Source organism: Felis catus, chromosome C1, assembly GCF_018350175.1.
Source record: "Felis catus isolate Fca126 chromosome C1, F.catus_Fca126_mat1.0, whole genome shotgun sequence".
Lineage (NCBI taxonomy): Eukaryota > Metazoa > Chordata > Mammalia > Carnivora > Felidae > Felis > Felis catus.
The window spans coordinates 14,475,551-14,490,756 of record NC_058375.1 but is presented as its reverse complement, the minus strand read 5'-3'; the positions used below and the strand labels follow the sequence as shown (position 1 = coordinate 14,490,756).

General features: G+C 46.5%; 1 protein-coding gene across 3 annotated transcripts in view; it reads right to left on the bottom strand.

Annotated features, from left to right (window-relative positions):
* The window catches only part of OTUD3 (OTU deubiquitinase 3), a 30,055-nt gene extending 16,885 nt beyond the window's left edge, over nt 1-13,170 (bottom strand). Inside the window, exons 1-3 of one of the 3 annotated variants that reach the window (XM_023258234.2) lie at nt 12,811-13,170; nt 4,388-4,536; nt 30-142 (exon numbers count right to left, since the gene is read on the bottom strand). In XM_023258234.2, coding sequence (XP_023114002.2) covers nt 30-142; nt 4,388-4,536; nt 12,811-13,031 — 483 coding nt within the window. In that variant the 5' untranslated portion in view covers nt 13,032-13,170. Of the gene's footprint in view, nt 1-29; nt 143-4,387; nt 4,537-4,758; nt 5,287-12,810 lie in introns of those variants that run through there. The other 2 variants (XM_023258233.2, XM_019836285.3) reach the window with 2 other exon arrangements.
* Between the last annotated feature and the right edge of the window lie 2,036 nt (nt 13,171-15,206).

Genomic DNA, 15,206 nt, shown 5'->3' with positions numbered 1-15,206 from the left:
TAAGATAAATCCCTCAGTAGGCGACCCACCTGCCACAAAGGGGCATTAAGCTGATGAATCACCACATTCAACTGATGATTTCTTGCAAAGGCCACAATCGCATCATTGCCAGCAAATGTGCCAGGCTTTGCCAAACTGGCCACTGCAAAGAAACAGAAGAAAGAAAAATGAAGCCTTTATAACAGAGAGATCCAAATGCAAACATGCTTCGCTATTTATTCAGTTCCAAATGGTAAAAGACAAAGTATACATTTGAGAAGTCCATCAGCTTTGCCAGAATCTAGGACCTCAGCCGGTCGGACAGGAGTACATCGAGTGCTACTCGGGAGAGAACCAGTCATTCATAAAGAACGGATTCCTTTCTTCCTCCATTAAATGCTTCTGGAATGCCTCCTACATCCCTAGCTCTGAAAGACACCGGAAATGCAACGAGAACCGGAGTAATCTTAAATCTGCGTTGATGAGTGTTTATTACGTAGCAAGCACGTCTCCTCCACTCGCCTCTGGATCATTACTCAAAACTCTCTGAAAGAGATTATCCATCATCTTACAGATAAGGACACCAAGGCTCAGAGAAGTTTATAACTGTGTGCAAGGTCACAGAGCCAGGACATGGCAGAGCTGAGATTTCATCCCAGGCAGTCTGACTCCAAGACCTGGCTCTTGGCCACTCCGTGACGCAGCCTGTCGCGGTCTGAGCTCAAGGAGTCTACAGCCAGCGGGGAGTCAAATAAGCAGACAGGCACTACTGCGTAAGCGCCGCCGGAAAGGGATGTGTGCTAAAGAATTTGGCCTTACCAGAGAGATCTGGCCTTTGTCCCTGGCAACTGGGTAATAACCCTCTAAGCCCTTGAAATGTCCCAAGCGCAAGAAGGATGGGTCCCTTCGCCACACTTGACAGTTTGCGCTCATGAGGTGACACATGATGGGCCTCTCTGGCCGTGTGGTATTAGGAAGACCGGAGGGACTGGAAGCTGGATTCTCAGGCAACCAATCGATAATATCTACATAATGAAGCCCCAATACTCCAACCACGGAAATTTGTGTGAGTTCCCTGGTTGACAATAAATACTCTGTGACTGTCTAACCTTCCCAGTTAGAAGGTGAGTACAATCACCTTCACTGAGTTCTCTGAGTCTTTCTAACAAACCATCGAACCTCAGGGTGGTTTTTGGAAACCCCAGATTTTCAGTTGGTATCTTGTGGAAGACCGTGCCCTCAAACCCTGCCGCTTGGCTAACTCCAGATGGGGACCTCAAGCCCGTCTGGTAGTGGGAGGGGGAGGTAAGGGTATCAGATAAGCTTCTCAGCTGACACGACCGCACTGATTTCCAAACGGCAAGCAGGAGACAGAAGAGGAAGGGATCATGTTCCAAGCAGAGCCGAGAGAGACGGAGACGGAGACAGAGACAGAGAATGAGCTTGCGTGCTTTACGGTATGGCAGGAACTCACACTGCTGAGTGGCAGGGGGACAGAGGGGTGGGGGAAGCAGAAGACACAGTGGCAACAGCAAGGGAAGAGGGTAGAGAAACACAAGAGCTGAAGAGTCTGGACTTCATCCTTCGGTCAGTGGGGAGCTGCCCCCAGGTTTAAGCTAGGGGAAAGATGTAAATAGATCTACCCTATGACCCAGCAATAGCACTGCTGGGAATTTACCCCGGGGATACGGGAGTGCTGATGCATAGGGGCACTTGGACCCCAGTGTTTATAGCAGCACTTTCAACAATAGCCAAATGCTGGAAAGAGCCTAAACGTCCATCAACTGACAAATGGATAAAGAAATTGCGGTTTATATACACAATGGAATACTACTTGGCAATGAGAAAGAATGAAATCTGGTCATTTGTCGCAACGTGGATGGAACTGGAGAGTGTTATGCTAAGTGAAAGAAGCCATACAGAAAAAGACAGATACCATATGTTTTCACTCTTATGTGGATCCTGAGAAACTTGACAGAAGACCATGGGGGAGGGGAAGGGGAAAAAAAAGTCAGAGAGGGAGGGAGGCAAACCATAAGGGACTCTTAAAAACTGAGAACAAACTGAGGGTTGATGGGGAGTGGGAGGGAGGGGAGGGTGGGTGATGGGTACTGAGGAGGGCACCTGCCGGGAGGAGCACTGGGTGTTGTATGGAAACCAATTTGACAATAAATTTCATATAAATAAATAAATAAGTACATTCAGATCACCACTCTGGCTGCAATGCGGAAAACAAACTCAAAGGGTCAAGAGGCAATGAAACCAGTCCAAAAGGTATTGAAGAAATCTGGGCAAATGGCCACAGAGGCTTGACTTTACGAGGCTGAAGTAGTGAAAGAAAAAACACTGAGGTAGTAATGGATGACGGGGTATGAAGAGAGAGGGAGAGGAGGTCTCTGTACAGTTGGAGAAGCCAGAGTCTGAAGGAAAGGAAAAGTCCTAAAAAATACAGCCACAGCCAAGGGCAACCAAGCCCTAAAGAGTTAAGTGAACCATTCACTTATTCACTTAACAAAGATCTTCTGAGTGCCTACCAAGTGGGGGCCAGACACAGTCCCTGTCCCTCAAGAATCTCACAGTATAATAAGGTAGACAGGCATTAAAAACACGTAACAGTAAGTATAGTCTCCAACCGACATGTAAATGCCAAGTGCAGACTTCTCGGTTTCCATTCTCTGCTGTGGCAATCAGAGCCACCTCTCAACTCCTGTGATGTCAGATCCTTCCAGAGCACCGACCAACCAGCAGGCAAACACAGTGCCATTTCAAAAACACGCCTTCCCGTTGGACATCTGTAGGCACTGTCACACTGGCAACTGATGGGTTTGAGTTCCTTGTCCTGCCACACCCCCCAAACTACCACGTGACCTTTGCTGAAGGTATTCAGAGTGGAATTCCGAGTCACCAACTAAAAACTCTCTTCATCCAAAATGATTATTTTCATCGGACTAATGACACAAGTCATTTTATATAACGCTCAACTACAAACCTTGCCCCACAAACCCACACTTGCAAACAGGTGACCGTCTGGTAAACTGGTACCTGCTAGGCCCAAAGGTGAGCCAGGGAGAGGAACCGTCAGAACTCGGTCAAACTACTCACGAGTACGAACTACTCATGGGGGTAAGGGTGGGGGCAGGAGGGGAGGGGGAGTCTGCTGCTGTGTCTCTTTTGTTGCTGGTACCTAGTGAATGAGCCCTTCGCTAGTGAGGAATGAGAAAGGCTTTGGGGTCATGGATAGTTTCCCTCCCAAAGGTCTTCCTCCTGCTGTCTTCTATCTGGCTAAGCCTCCAGCTACTTAGCCATTCCCCAAGCAGAAACTTCAGAATCACCTTGGTCTCCTCCTTCTCCTCTCCTCCTCACCTCCGATGAGACCTGTCAGCCACACTGCCAAACCGGGTCTCGGTCTGGACCCTACTCATTATCCCCAGTAGCTGCCTTGGTGGAGACCCTCTTATGCTTTCATTGGGCCAATGCGGAGAGCCTTCCAACTCATCCTCCTTCTCAGTCTCTCTCCATCCATTCTTGACATGGTTTCCAGACTTAGCTCCCTAAAACACAGAACGATTCTGTCTCCTCCTACGGGACAGATAAGACTGACCGTGTGATGAAAATGTTAGTTGTAAAACACTAAATATATCAACACCTAGTTTAGTAGAGCCTTAAAGTTTAAAAGCTCATATGTACTTTCCTACTAGATTTGAGCATATTAAGAAACTAATTTAAATCACTAACTCACTTGCCTCAAAGAAGAGTGGTTGTGTCTGGGTTTTTGATGAGAAATTAAAATGAGTATTGCCTTTTCTGATTATAAAAGCAATTCACGGTCATTTTTTAAAAATCAGAAAAACATGCAGAAGATCATTTAAAACAGTCCTAGTCCCACCGTCCCCAGATGGCTGACATTTATTAAGAACTTATTTTAACTGTATTATCTAATTTAAGCTTTACAAAAACCCTGTAAGTTAGGTATTCTTATTACCTTTCCTTTATAGAAGCTGTTGAAAGTGAGTGGAAAATAAGTGAAGCCAAGCACCAACAACCATAAAATGTTAGTATCTGTCCACTTTTCCTAGTGTGTTTCCTAGCGTGTATACCTTTTAAAACTAAGATCAGTCTACATATATTTTACAGTCTGCTTTTACCCCCCAATGAATAAGAAGTCATAAACAACTTTTCAGGTTAATTAACATCATCATTTTTATTAAAGGTACATACGCCTAAACCTACTAGCTCCCAACTGCCTAGCATGCTGCCTATTACAGAGCAAACAAATAAATACTTGTTGCATAAATGAATGCCATATTTTATGTCATCAAACCCCTGGCTGGGAGGGCGGGGAACGCTGATGGATTTAACTACCCAATGCATTACTCCTGGAGGATCCAGTGTCCCACGGTGAACCTACCATGTTTCTCAAAAGGAATGTCATCTTCTACAAAGGGTTCAAAATCTTCCCGCTGCTTTATCATGTAGTCCACGGTCTCTTGTCGGTGCCTGAGATGATTTCGGGAGTGTCCCTCCAATTGATCGCCAAGTGCTCTGAACAGGCAATTGCTATCAAAACAAAAATGTCGGTCAAGACCTTTTAAAAATGAACTAAGTTCATCTGACACTCAGATGGCTAGGCCATCCACGGAAATCCTTCACACAGAGATAAAGCCTCACCTCTGACGGTGCAGGATTCTTCCCAAAGGCTGTGTGGAGAGCACTAGGGCAGGCACTCAACCACATTACCTTCTTGAGAAGCAACAAACTCGGACCTCATTCCCCACTTACCAGCTGGCTGACTCAAGAGACATTCGACTCCCGGGGCCTCGGCTGCTTCAACACCTGGAGGTGGTGATACGCTACCCGCCTGAAGGCAGGGTCCAGACATTACAGGCCATTCCACACCCAAGGACTGGGATTCCTAGAGCACCTTCCAAAATAAATTGTATCCAGTGCTTCTTTTCTGAAACAAGCTGCAGGCTAACTAATCACTCATCTAACAAAGAGTACCCAAAAGATAGCAATCTGTCAAGTTCCCAATATAAGCAATTGAACTCTACATCCTGTCTGAGTGCTACAAACACAGTGGAGAAAATGAGGACAACACACAGCTGTGCTATGCAACGATACTCCCCTCCCTGGCTCCTCTCCTGCCATCCAGGGAGGCACAATGCTATTCCCGCCAAATGGAAACTTTAAAACACACTGTTTGCTTTTAAAATTAAGATACTGGGGGGCGCCTGGGTGGCTCCGACGGTTAAGTGCCCAAATTCAGCTCAAGTCATGATCTCACAGTCCGTGCGTTCGAGCCCCGCGTCGGGCTCTGTGCTGACAGCTCGGAGCCTGCAGCCTGCTTCCGATTCCATGTCTCCCTCTCTCTCTGCCCCTCCCCTGCTCATGCTCTGTCTCTGTCTCAAAAATAAATAAAAACATTAAAAAAAATTTTTTTTAATTAAGATGCTGGTAATAAACTTTAAGAGCTATCTTTACTTGGAAACCCCTCAAAGGCTTCTAAAGTTCCAAACTGTATCACAAACACAGAGCCCAGATACACAGAAACTGAAGTGAGACAACCACAATCTAGTATCCTTAAAACTAAGGAAATAAGCCATTCAGAAGCCAAACTGTTGCCCAGTCTCGCACCGAACTGTTTACTCTTCCAAATGAAAATCTAGGATAGTCTAATCACAAAATAGAAACTCATCACTTTAGAACTTCAGACCTAAATGTGTAGGAGAAAGAGGTTTTTTGTTTTCAATTCAGAAAAGTGAATTTTCAACGGAAAGCTATAGAGAAGGCAGGAATTTCTTCAAACGTATAAGATGTTTATACATATATACGTATACATACAAATATATGTATATACATATATACATACACGTATATGTATATATGTATATATATGTATACGTGCATATATATACGTGTGTATATATACATACACACGTATACGTATGTATATATACACACGTACATGTGTGTGTATATATATATATCACACGTGTGTATATATATACACACGTATATATGTGTATATATATACATACGTATGTATAGTGTACATATACGTATAGTGTATATATACGTGTGTATATGTGTGTGTGCATATATATACATACGTATATATACACATATATACACATATATGTATATACGCATATACACATGTGTACACATGTGTATACACACACATATATATACACATATACACACGTGTGTATATATATATATTTGCAAAGGGGAAGAAGAGAATGTAAAGAATGCAGATTCCATAAACTGGAAACCAAGAAACTATGCGTCGATTTGGGGCAAGATCTAGAACAGACTGGAATACAGCCATTTCTATACACTACCCTGAAGTGTCTGTTGCTAAGATATTTTCACCCACAGGAAAATAAAGTAAGGTAATGGACGAAACGTTCTCAATTTTAAGTGTTTCTCAAACTTCTTTAAACCATTACTACCTGCCACCTCTAGTCAGTCTATTCTTGAATCTAGTTTAAGAGGTGTGATTCAGCACCAAATTACGTATTTAGTTATTTTACATTAAGTTCATGGTATTCTACAGAAAGTAACAGGCTTTCTAAGAACTTTCAGTAATACGGGCAAGTGTTCTCCACATAAGCCAAAAAAATAGGCTTAGGCACACTGCATGAGCTTGACCAAGTTCACCTACACACTATATAGGCAGACACAGAAATACACACGAATGTATACAAAGAAGAACACCTGAAACCATCTTTTAAAGTGCTCTTACGATGTGCCAGGGACTGTTCTAAACAGCATGTGCATTAGATGTGGTTGGTCTTCACAACTCTATGGGATGGGTACTGATACACTATCCCTCTAGGGTAATTTATCCATGGTCACAAAACCAGTAGATGGCAGACCCAGGATTCAAACCCAGGCACCGAAATGTTAGCTGTGGTTATCCCTAGATAGTGGAATTAGCAGTACCTGTTAAACGTATTTCTGTATTTTTTTTCTACATTCACTTGAATTGACTACAAATAAATAGTCGAAAGGAAAAATCAAGGTAGACAAATCACTTCCTTTTCTGGTGACATGGGAAAAGTGAGCAAACGCTATATTGTGAGTATAGTAGGTACCCTCGGGGGCCCAGCAAGGGCACTCATAACAGCCATAAGAACAGTGCGACCAGAGCCCGAAGGCCCTCGAGAAGATCCCCACTGCTTCCTGAGCCCACACCCTCCCCCGTTACCCTCCAGCAGGCTTCTCCACCCGACACTACTGACCTTTGGGACCCTTCTGTGTTGTGGGGGGTCGTCCTGTACGCTGTAGGGTGTTTAGGAGCATCCTTCGCCTCTACCCACTCGATCCCAGTAGCACCACCACCGCCTCCCTCCCTGTCACTTGTGACAACCAGAACTGTCTCCAGACATTGCCAAATGTCCCGGGGGGCATCGAAACCATCTCTGCTTGAGAACCACTGCACTATCAGGATACATGGAAAGCTTTGCATATGAGTTCCCAAAAATAAGCAATTACATTCAGTAGCATGGAAGAGTTCTGGGTTTAGTTGAGCTCAGTAGTTGAGTAGGAGACAATATTGTTTCTGTGTCTCTGGCCATCGAAAGAACTATAATGGCCTTCTAGGCCGCAATAACAGTAGTAAATGTTCAGAAAGGGCAGAGTGGGGTGGAGGGGCAGGTTTTGTAGTCTTCTTTGAGGTCAGACTACTGCCAGAGTACTACACATGATTTGTCGTTACCACATTTTAAGAGAGACATGTTCGGATGAGAAGTGGCTTTAAACATCATTCATAATATGAAAAGTATAAACAACTAGTGATGTTTAGCCTAAAGAAGGCTCAGGGGGACATGAGAGCCACCTCCAACTATGTGTCATGATGAAAGGGATGCTGTGTCTGTACAATAAAACTAAAACTAAAACTAAAACTAAAACTAAAACTAAAACTAAAACATGGGAGTTCCAAAGACACAGATTGGGGCAAATGAGAGGAAACTTTGTTTTAGCTCTATGGAAACAGACTATAAACCAAAGATCTTGTAAACTTTTATCTGTTGGCAATCCTCAGGAATTGCCTACATTTATGTGCTGTACAAAACATAGCCAATAGCCACGTGTAACCACTGAGTACTTGAAATGTGGTTAATCGAAACTGAGATGTGTTGTTAAGACACTGGATTTTTTAACAGTATTTTAAAGACATAAAATATCTCATTTAAAATATTTATAGTGATTACACGTTGATGGATTATAATATTTGAATAAATAGTGGCTTAAATATATATATTAAAATTAGTTTCACCTATTTCTTTTTACTTTTTTTAACACGGCTAATGGAAAATTTTTTAATTACATAGTGGCTTGTTTTATTTCTATTGGACAAGCACCGGTCTAGATCACTGATTCTCAAAAGCGTTATCTCTGACTACTTAAAAACTTATTTGCAATGAAAATTCTCAGGCCTCACCCCAGGCCTACTGAGTCAGACGTTCTGGGGCAATCTACCAATTTAGCTCCCCCAAATGATTCTGTTGCATTCTAAAGTTTGAGAAACACTAGCCTAGAATCTAGACTCCAAATCAGTGGTTTGCAATTACGGCTGCACATCAGAATCACCTATGGACACGTTAAAGGTTACCAATAACCAGGCCCCAGTGCCTGAAATTCTTTAATAGCTGATCTAGGAGAGCTCAGACACTGTATTTTTTCCAAAGTTCCCAAAGTGATTCTATTGTGCCACCACAGCTGAAAAGCACTGAGCTAGACACAGAGCTGTTGTGCAGGGGATGCAGGTACCAATGGATAATTACACAAGATGATGTGTGAAGATCCTTCCATCACTAAAATCCTAGGATTATAAAAACAAAATAAAAATTAGAAAAATAAAATAACTTGTGGGGCGCCTGAGTGGCTGAGTTGGTGAAGTGTCCAACTTCGGCTCAGGTCATGATCTCACAGCACGTGAGTTCGAGCCCCGCGTCGGGCTCTGTGCTGACAGCTCGGAGCCTGGAGCCTGCTTCAGATTCTGTGTCTCCCTCTCTCTCTGCCCCTCCCCCGCTCACCCTCTGTCTGACTCTCTCTCTCTCTCTCAAAAATAAACATTAAAAAAAAATTTGTAAGTAAAAAAAATAACTTGTTTAGGACAGAGATAAATGGCTAAAATTAGTGATTCTTTCATGTTTTAATTTTAGAACACTAGTAATTAGTAATGTAAGTCAGGGCAACATTTAGTAGATACAACTGGATACAGTTCAGAGAGATGCTATTGTACTGCCTAATCCAATTAGAGATTCTTTTCACACTACAGCCAATCATGTTTTTAAGGACAACACCAAGGTTAAAATATTTCTTTCTTGTTTTGAAACAACCTAATTTATGTGGGTCCATACAACATGACAAATATGAAGGCGGCCCATGATGCATCACAAAACCCTATAAATAGCTCTGTGATTACTCTGCTAAATTGACTCAACTCACGTAAAGGCTACATTAAAGGACACCGGCTAATTTGTCCCCAAGCACTCAGAGGTTCGAGGATGCTGTAAGTACCATACTGCCTACAACGATTATGCCTCCATAGCGAGACGCTATGTCAGGCTACTCAATATTGGAATCGGACTAGAATGGAAGAGTGGAGGCTGTTGACTTTTTAGTATTACCATAACTTTATTTTGTTTCACGAAGAGTATCCCATGAATATGAACACAGACTCCATTGATGGCTACTAACCCATCCCACACACAGGAAACGCCACCCATTGCACGGTGATAAAGGCTGTCGTCACCATCTCCAAAAGCGTCACAATACCAGAGGGCCGACCACAGTCCGTCTCATGGAACCCATGGGAAGAATTTGTGAACAGAAAGCGGGGAGCTTCCTGGAACTCACACAGAGGGAATTATCATTATCATCTCATCTCACATTGTCTCAAGAACAGGGGCCTCGGAAGGGAGAGACATGAACACTCCCGGCAAGCCGGCCTCTGCAGTCTCGCTGCCACTGTTCTACCTTGTAACCTGATACTCTGTCATCCTAAACAACTTTGTATGTCTCAAAAATAACGTACTCCTGTACCTGTACATACATTACTCTTCAGCCTGAAGTGTTCTCTGGGCACATTCCTACTGGTCCTTCATGACCCAGTCTGAGCAGGACCTCCTCGGAGAGGCATCTAGCACAGTGTAAGTTGCAATAAACATTTGCTGAATGAATGAAAAGGCCTTCCTGATCCCTTCAGGGAGTGCTGGCCACTTCCCGCTCAATGGTACTATAATCAGTCACTGTTAAAAATATATCAAACTGGGGCGCCTGAGGGGCTCAGGCGGTTAAGCTTCCGACTTCGGCTCAGGTCATGATTTTGCGGTTTGTGGGTTCAAGCCCCGCGTGGGGCTCTGTGCTGACAGATCAGAGCCTGGAACCGGCTTCAGATTCTGTGTCTACTTCTCTCTCTGCCCCTTCCCTGTTCACGTTCTATCTCTTGATAATAAGTAAACGTTAAAAAAAAATTTTTAAATATACCAAACTGGACTTGATTTATATTATCCATTCTCAAAGTGTGGCCCAGTTGGGGGGGGGGGTGCGCGTATCTCTGAGACCCCTTCAAGGTATTCTTGAGTTCAAAACTAGGGTGTGACTTATCTTTTTCTTCTCATTCTCTCACAACTGTACAGTGAAGATTTCCAGAGGCTCCCTGATACATGAGGTTATCACTCTGACAGTTAAAGGAATGTGTTTGTGTATTCTTGTTTCTAATTTTCATTTTACTTTCAAATACAGTAAATGTTGACAGTTATGACCCATAAACAAAGCTCTTTGGAGTTCTGGGTAATTTTGAAGAGGGTAAAGGGATCCCTAGTCCAAAATGTTTGAGCCCACTAATACGTTTATCTCTTAGCAGGCTGTGAACTCCTTCAGTATTTTAGTCAGCAATGGATTCCCAGCACCTTGTTGAACCAACATTTGCTGAATTAACTAAAGAAGTACGTTCTCGTGGGGGCGGGGCAGAGTAGAGGTGATACCCCCAAAGTTTCCCATGGCATTATGAAAGCTCCCTCGAGATTTTACAATTCGCTGTGCTGCAATTTCTACTCATAAGCAACCTTGTGTTGAGTACTTCGGTGCCCTGGACACCCTGACGCTGAGAATATGTGCGCTGTAACAGACACCAGCAATGCACTTCCACGCCAGGAACAGTCCCACCCCAATCCCAGTGTAAAGTAGTCTCCTGGCATCTGGTTTATACAGCAGCGTCTCGTGCTTGTGAGTTGGATTAGGATAAGTAAGGCCCAGAAGAGTTAACAAACTGTATTCGGTGAAATCAAGGTACTAGGCTAAAAGCAAGACACAGCAAAGCAAGACTTTAATTGTAGTGACTCCACTGAGAAAATGTTCCTTTGAGGGGCACTTGGCTGGCTCAGTCAGCGAGCATCCGACTCTTGATTTTTCAGCTCAGGTCATGATCCTAGAGTCATGGGATCGAGCCCTCCGTCCGGCTCCATGCTGAATGTGAAACCTGCTTAAGATTCTTTCTCTCTCCCTCCCTCTCCTTCCCTCCCTCCCTGCCTCCCTGCCTCCCTCTGCCCCTCTCCCCTGCTCTGGAAGTTAGGAAGGGACAGGCAGACGGAGGATGGAAGGAAGGAAGGGAGGGAGGGAGGGGGGACATGTCCTTGTGAGAGGCCCAGCCGAGGGTCTAGTGGGCCTCCGTGGCATTTTTATTTCATTCATACGACAGAACCGCACTGAGTGCCCTCTATGTACCTGGCACTATGCTAGGTGGTGGTGAGTAAAACGCAACCAAGGTCTAAAGCCAAGTGTCTAAGCATTGAGCATATGTAGGAAAGGTGGGATACATAAATTGGGGTCAATTCATAGTCTTGATTAACGAGCCACAACGTAATGTGAAATCCAAAAAAACTCTCTTCCCTCGTTCCCATGCTTAACAAGTCAGGCACTCCTACACAGCCTTTAATTCCATCTTATTCCTCCCTCTGCCCTCTCTGAGCCCTCAAATGATGGGAAGGACAAGAACAGCCAGGCTGTTATTAATACTGTCTCTTCCAGAGTGACACATCCCGGTAACCAGACTCCCTCTCACCTACCCCTGCAATGAGGATACTAGCTGTTCTCCTCCCCCCCCCCCCCACCTTTTTCCTTCTGCCATCCATGCTCCTGGATCCATAGCCCCTTCCCTTCCTCCATTTTCTCCCTCCCACCCGGCTTATTTAGCCTGTGTTCCCTAAAAAAGCTGGCCCTAGATTCCGGTCTAAGCCCCCAAGCAAGCTGGGGTAAGCATCAGAGGAGAAAGTGAGGCCCGTGGAAGTTAAGAATTAGAGAAGTCACCTTCTGCTCAGTAAACAGCAGGCCCTCACAGACCTAATTTCCCAAGTGAAAAGGAGGGCAACACCGAACAGTAAGAACTCAAAAGGGGCAAAGCGTTTATACCACGTGGGGCATCGCCTCTTTCTCCGTGTCTCAGCATCTTTCTGACGGCCCTACGTGCTGTCCTGCTCCTCGAGGGACGGGCTCCATCTCATTCCTCCAGGTCTCAGCTTAAATGTCACCTCTCAGAGGCCCTCCCAGGCACCGATCTAAAGGACACCTGCTCCAGTGCTGTCTCTTAGGACCACTTCACAGTCTCCTCGTAGCCTCTGCCACCATTAGGGCAACTGGGGATTACTCGAGCGTCCCGACGGGAGGGGCCTCGCCGCCTCGCCCGCCACCGGACCCCCCGCACTGGGAAGCGGTGGCGCCCGGCGCCGCCTGAATGAATGACTGGACGAGAGCGGGCGACGGTCGCCATGCCCGGCGCGTCCCCCGGCGCCGCCTCCCGCGCTCCCGGGCCCGCCTCACCCGTCCCCCGGCACCTCCCGCAGCTTCAGCCCCAGGGCCTGCAGCTGGTTGGCGAAGCTGACGAACTCCTCCTCGCAGCCGCCGCCGCCGCCGGACTCCGGCCGGTTCCGCCGCTCTTTGGCCAGGGCCCGGCGCGCCGCCCGCTCGTCCCGCTTGCGCTCGGCCTCGGCTTTCCGGCTGCCGCTGCCCGGTCGGCCCTTCGCCGCCTGCTTTCGGGACATGGCCGCGGTTCGCGGCCCGCAGCGGCAAGACGGAAAGCCGCAGGACCGCCGGGCGGCCGTCTCAGGTGTCAAGGTAGCGAAACGACGCGGCGACGGAGCCCGGCGACGGCGACGCGGCCACCGCGCCTGCGCGGGCGCCGGGCACCCGGGTCACGTGACGTAACCCCGCCCACCCCACCCCCACCCCCACCCCCACCCCCACCCCCACCCCGCGCGCGGCACCATAGAGAGCTCGCCTCGGAGAGCTAGAGGGGCACCCATCTTTATTGGCTCCGCTCTTCCCCCTGGTGGTGGGTGGTGCTGACTGAGGAGCGGCTGGCCCCGGAGAACGAAGCAAGGAAAGGTTAAGGGAGACAAAGGGAGGGTTGAAAAGTGGGAGATGAGGGCAGCGGCAAAAGTGAGGAGAGAAAGGAAATTAAAAATTTAGCGCTACGTATGAGCCCACAGTTGGAGTAGGCGCATTCACGTGGCTCAGTCTTGTTTAAGTATCCCCATACTACAGGAAACTGGGCCTGCGAGGGTATTTTCAACACGATCACACGGCAAAGAAGCAGAGCTTTGCCCTGTTCCAAAGCCCACACACTTTATTTGATCCTTCCCTTCTCTACCTCTCTACCATCCTCATAACTCAAGGGAGAAGTTGCCCTTGTCCAAAACTTCTGGCAACTAGGGTAATGTTGATTCCACTCGAGAGTGACCTCCCCCACCCCTCCCTGTCCCTAGGTTTGCCTTGAGTTCCCTGGGATGCGAGGCTTTCAGTTTTAAAGCTAGGACGGACAGTCCTGGGCGAACCAGGATAGTTGGTCGCTGTCATTCACACCCACCTACTCTGGAACCTAATCCCTCTGTAACCTCCTCTCCCCTGCAGTAATCCCTTTGTAAAAAGGCAAACTGAGGTATACCAACATTTTGAGGGTTTATTTGAACATACATCATTGGCATCGGAATCAAGCAGTGCCAATCCAAAGGTGGTTGGGGGCGCTCCTCCAACAGGACCTAGAGGAGAGGATTTTATAGAGAAGACAGGAAGCTAAGCAAGGAAATTATTTGCTTGGTTGTGGCATAAGCGGTTGGCTTATTTGGGAAAACCTATTTGTGCTTTGTTCTTAAGTTTCATCTGAGAATCCAGCTCATTGACTCTGGCTTCGGTTTGGGTTTGGATTCACTTCTGTGGTTATAAGGTGTTACAGCCACCTCAGTCTAATGGTCTCCTTGTCTACTTATCTTAACCCCCTCTCCTCCCTCATCTAAGCTCCATCTCTCTCCCTTCCCATAGTCATGGTACTGCCTTCTCCTCCTCTTGGCCCCCTAAACCAATCTTGCTATCCCTCAGAATGTTCCTAATGCTTCTGCCCTTAATAATTGTCTTCTCTACCTACAGGTTCTTCTTGGGCCATGGCCAAAAGCAGCATCTGCAAGCCCAGTGTGAACCAGCACCTGTATTTATCTTGGATCAGTAACTCTCATCGCAGACCCTGTGCTAGGTGCGCAGTATAACCCCGAAACCAGACGGGGCAATTGCCCACAGCCCAGATTCCAGTGGGACATATAGGTAAGAACACAGCACAATTACAATACTGCATGACAAATGCAGTGCTGAACTGAAGAAGTGCCATCTGATGGGAGTATGCGGCTTGAGCAGGAAGTGGGAAGAAAGCCCAGCTCCACCCCGCTCCATAGGAGATCAGCCCAAGTCCTTAGAGCTGTGGGGAGCCATCTTGGGAACAAAGCTGATCAGGCCTATGTCTAGAAATGTGTCTTCAGCTTTGGTGAGAATGGGTCAGAGGGCAGATGCCTCGTAGGAGGCTCCTGTAGACGTCCAAAGACGGGTAACGGTGATGTGATGCTGGGTCTAGGACGGAGTGGAAGAGAGGGAGATTGGGAAAATAGACTCACATGTTCGGATGGAACTGGACTGAATTGTCTTGGAATGTTTCACATGCTTCTCTGAAGTTCCTGAAATTCTTTTGCACAGATCCCTCCTTTGTTCTCAGGAAGAAAGAGCGTAAATTGTGCCTGGACCCGCCTTTTCTTGCACAGACATGCTGAGCCCTTAGATGACCCCTCTGCTGTGTTTAGTAAGGTGGAGGGGCGGGACAGTGCTAGGAGTGGAAACCCCCTGGACGGGAGGGCAGAGACCTAGGTTCTGGCCTGGTCTATCACTGACGGACTCCA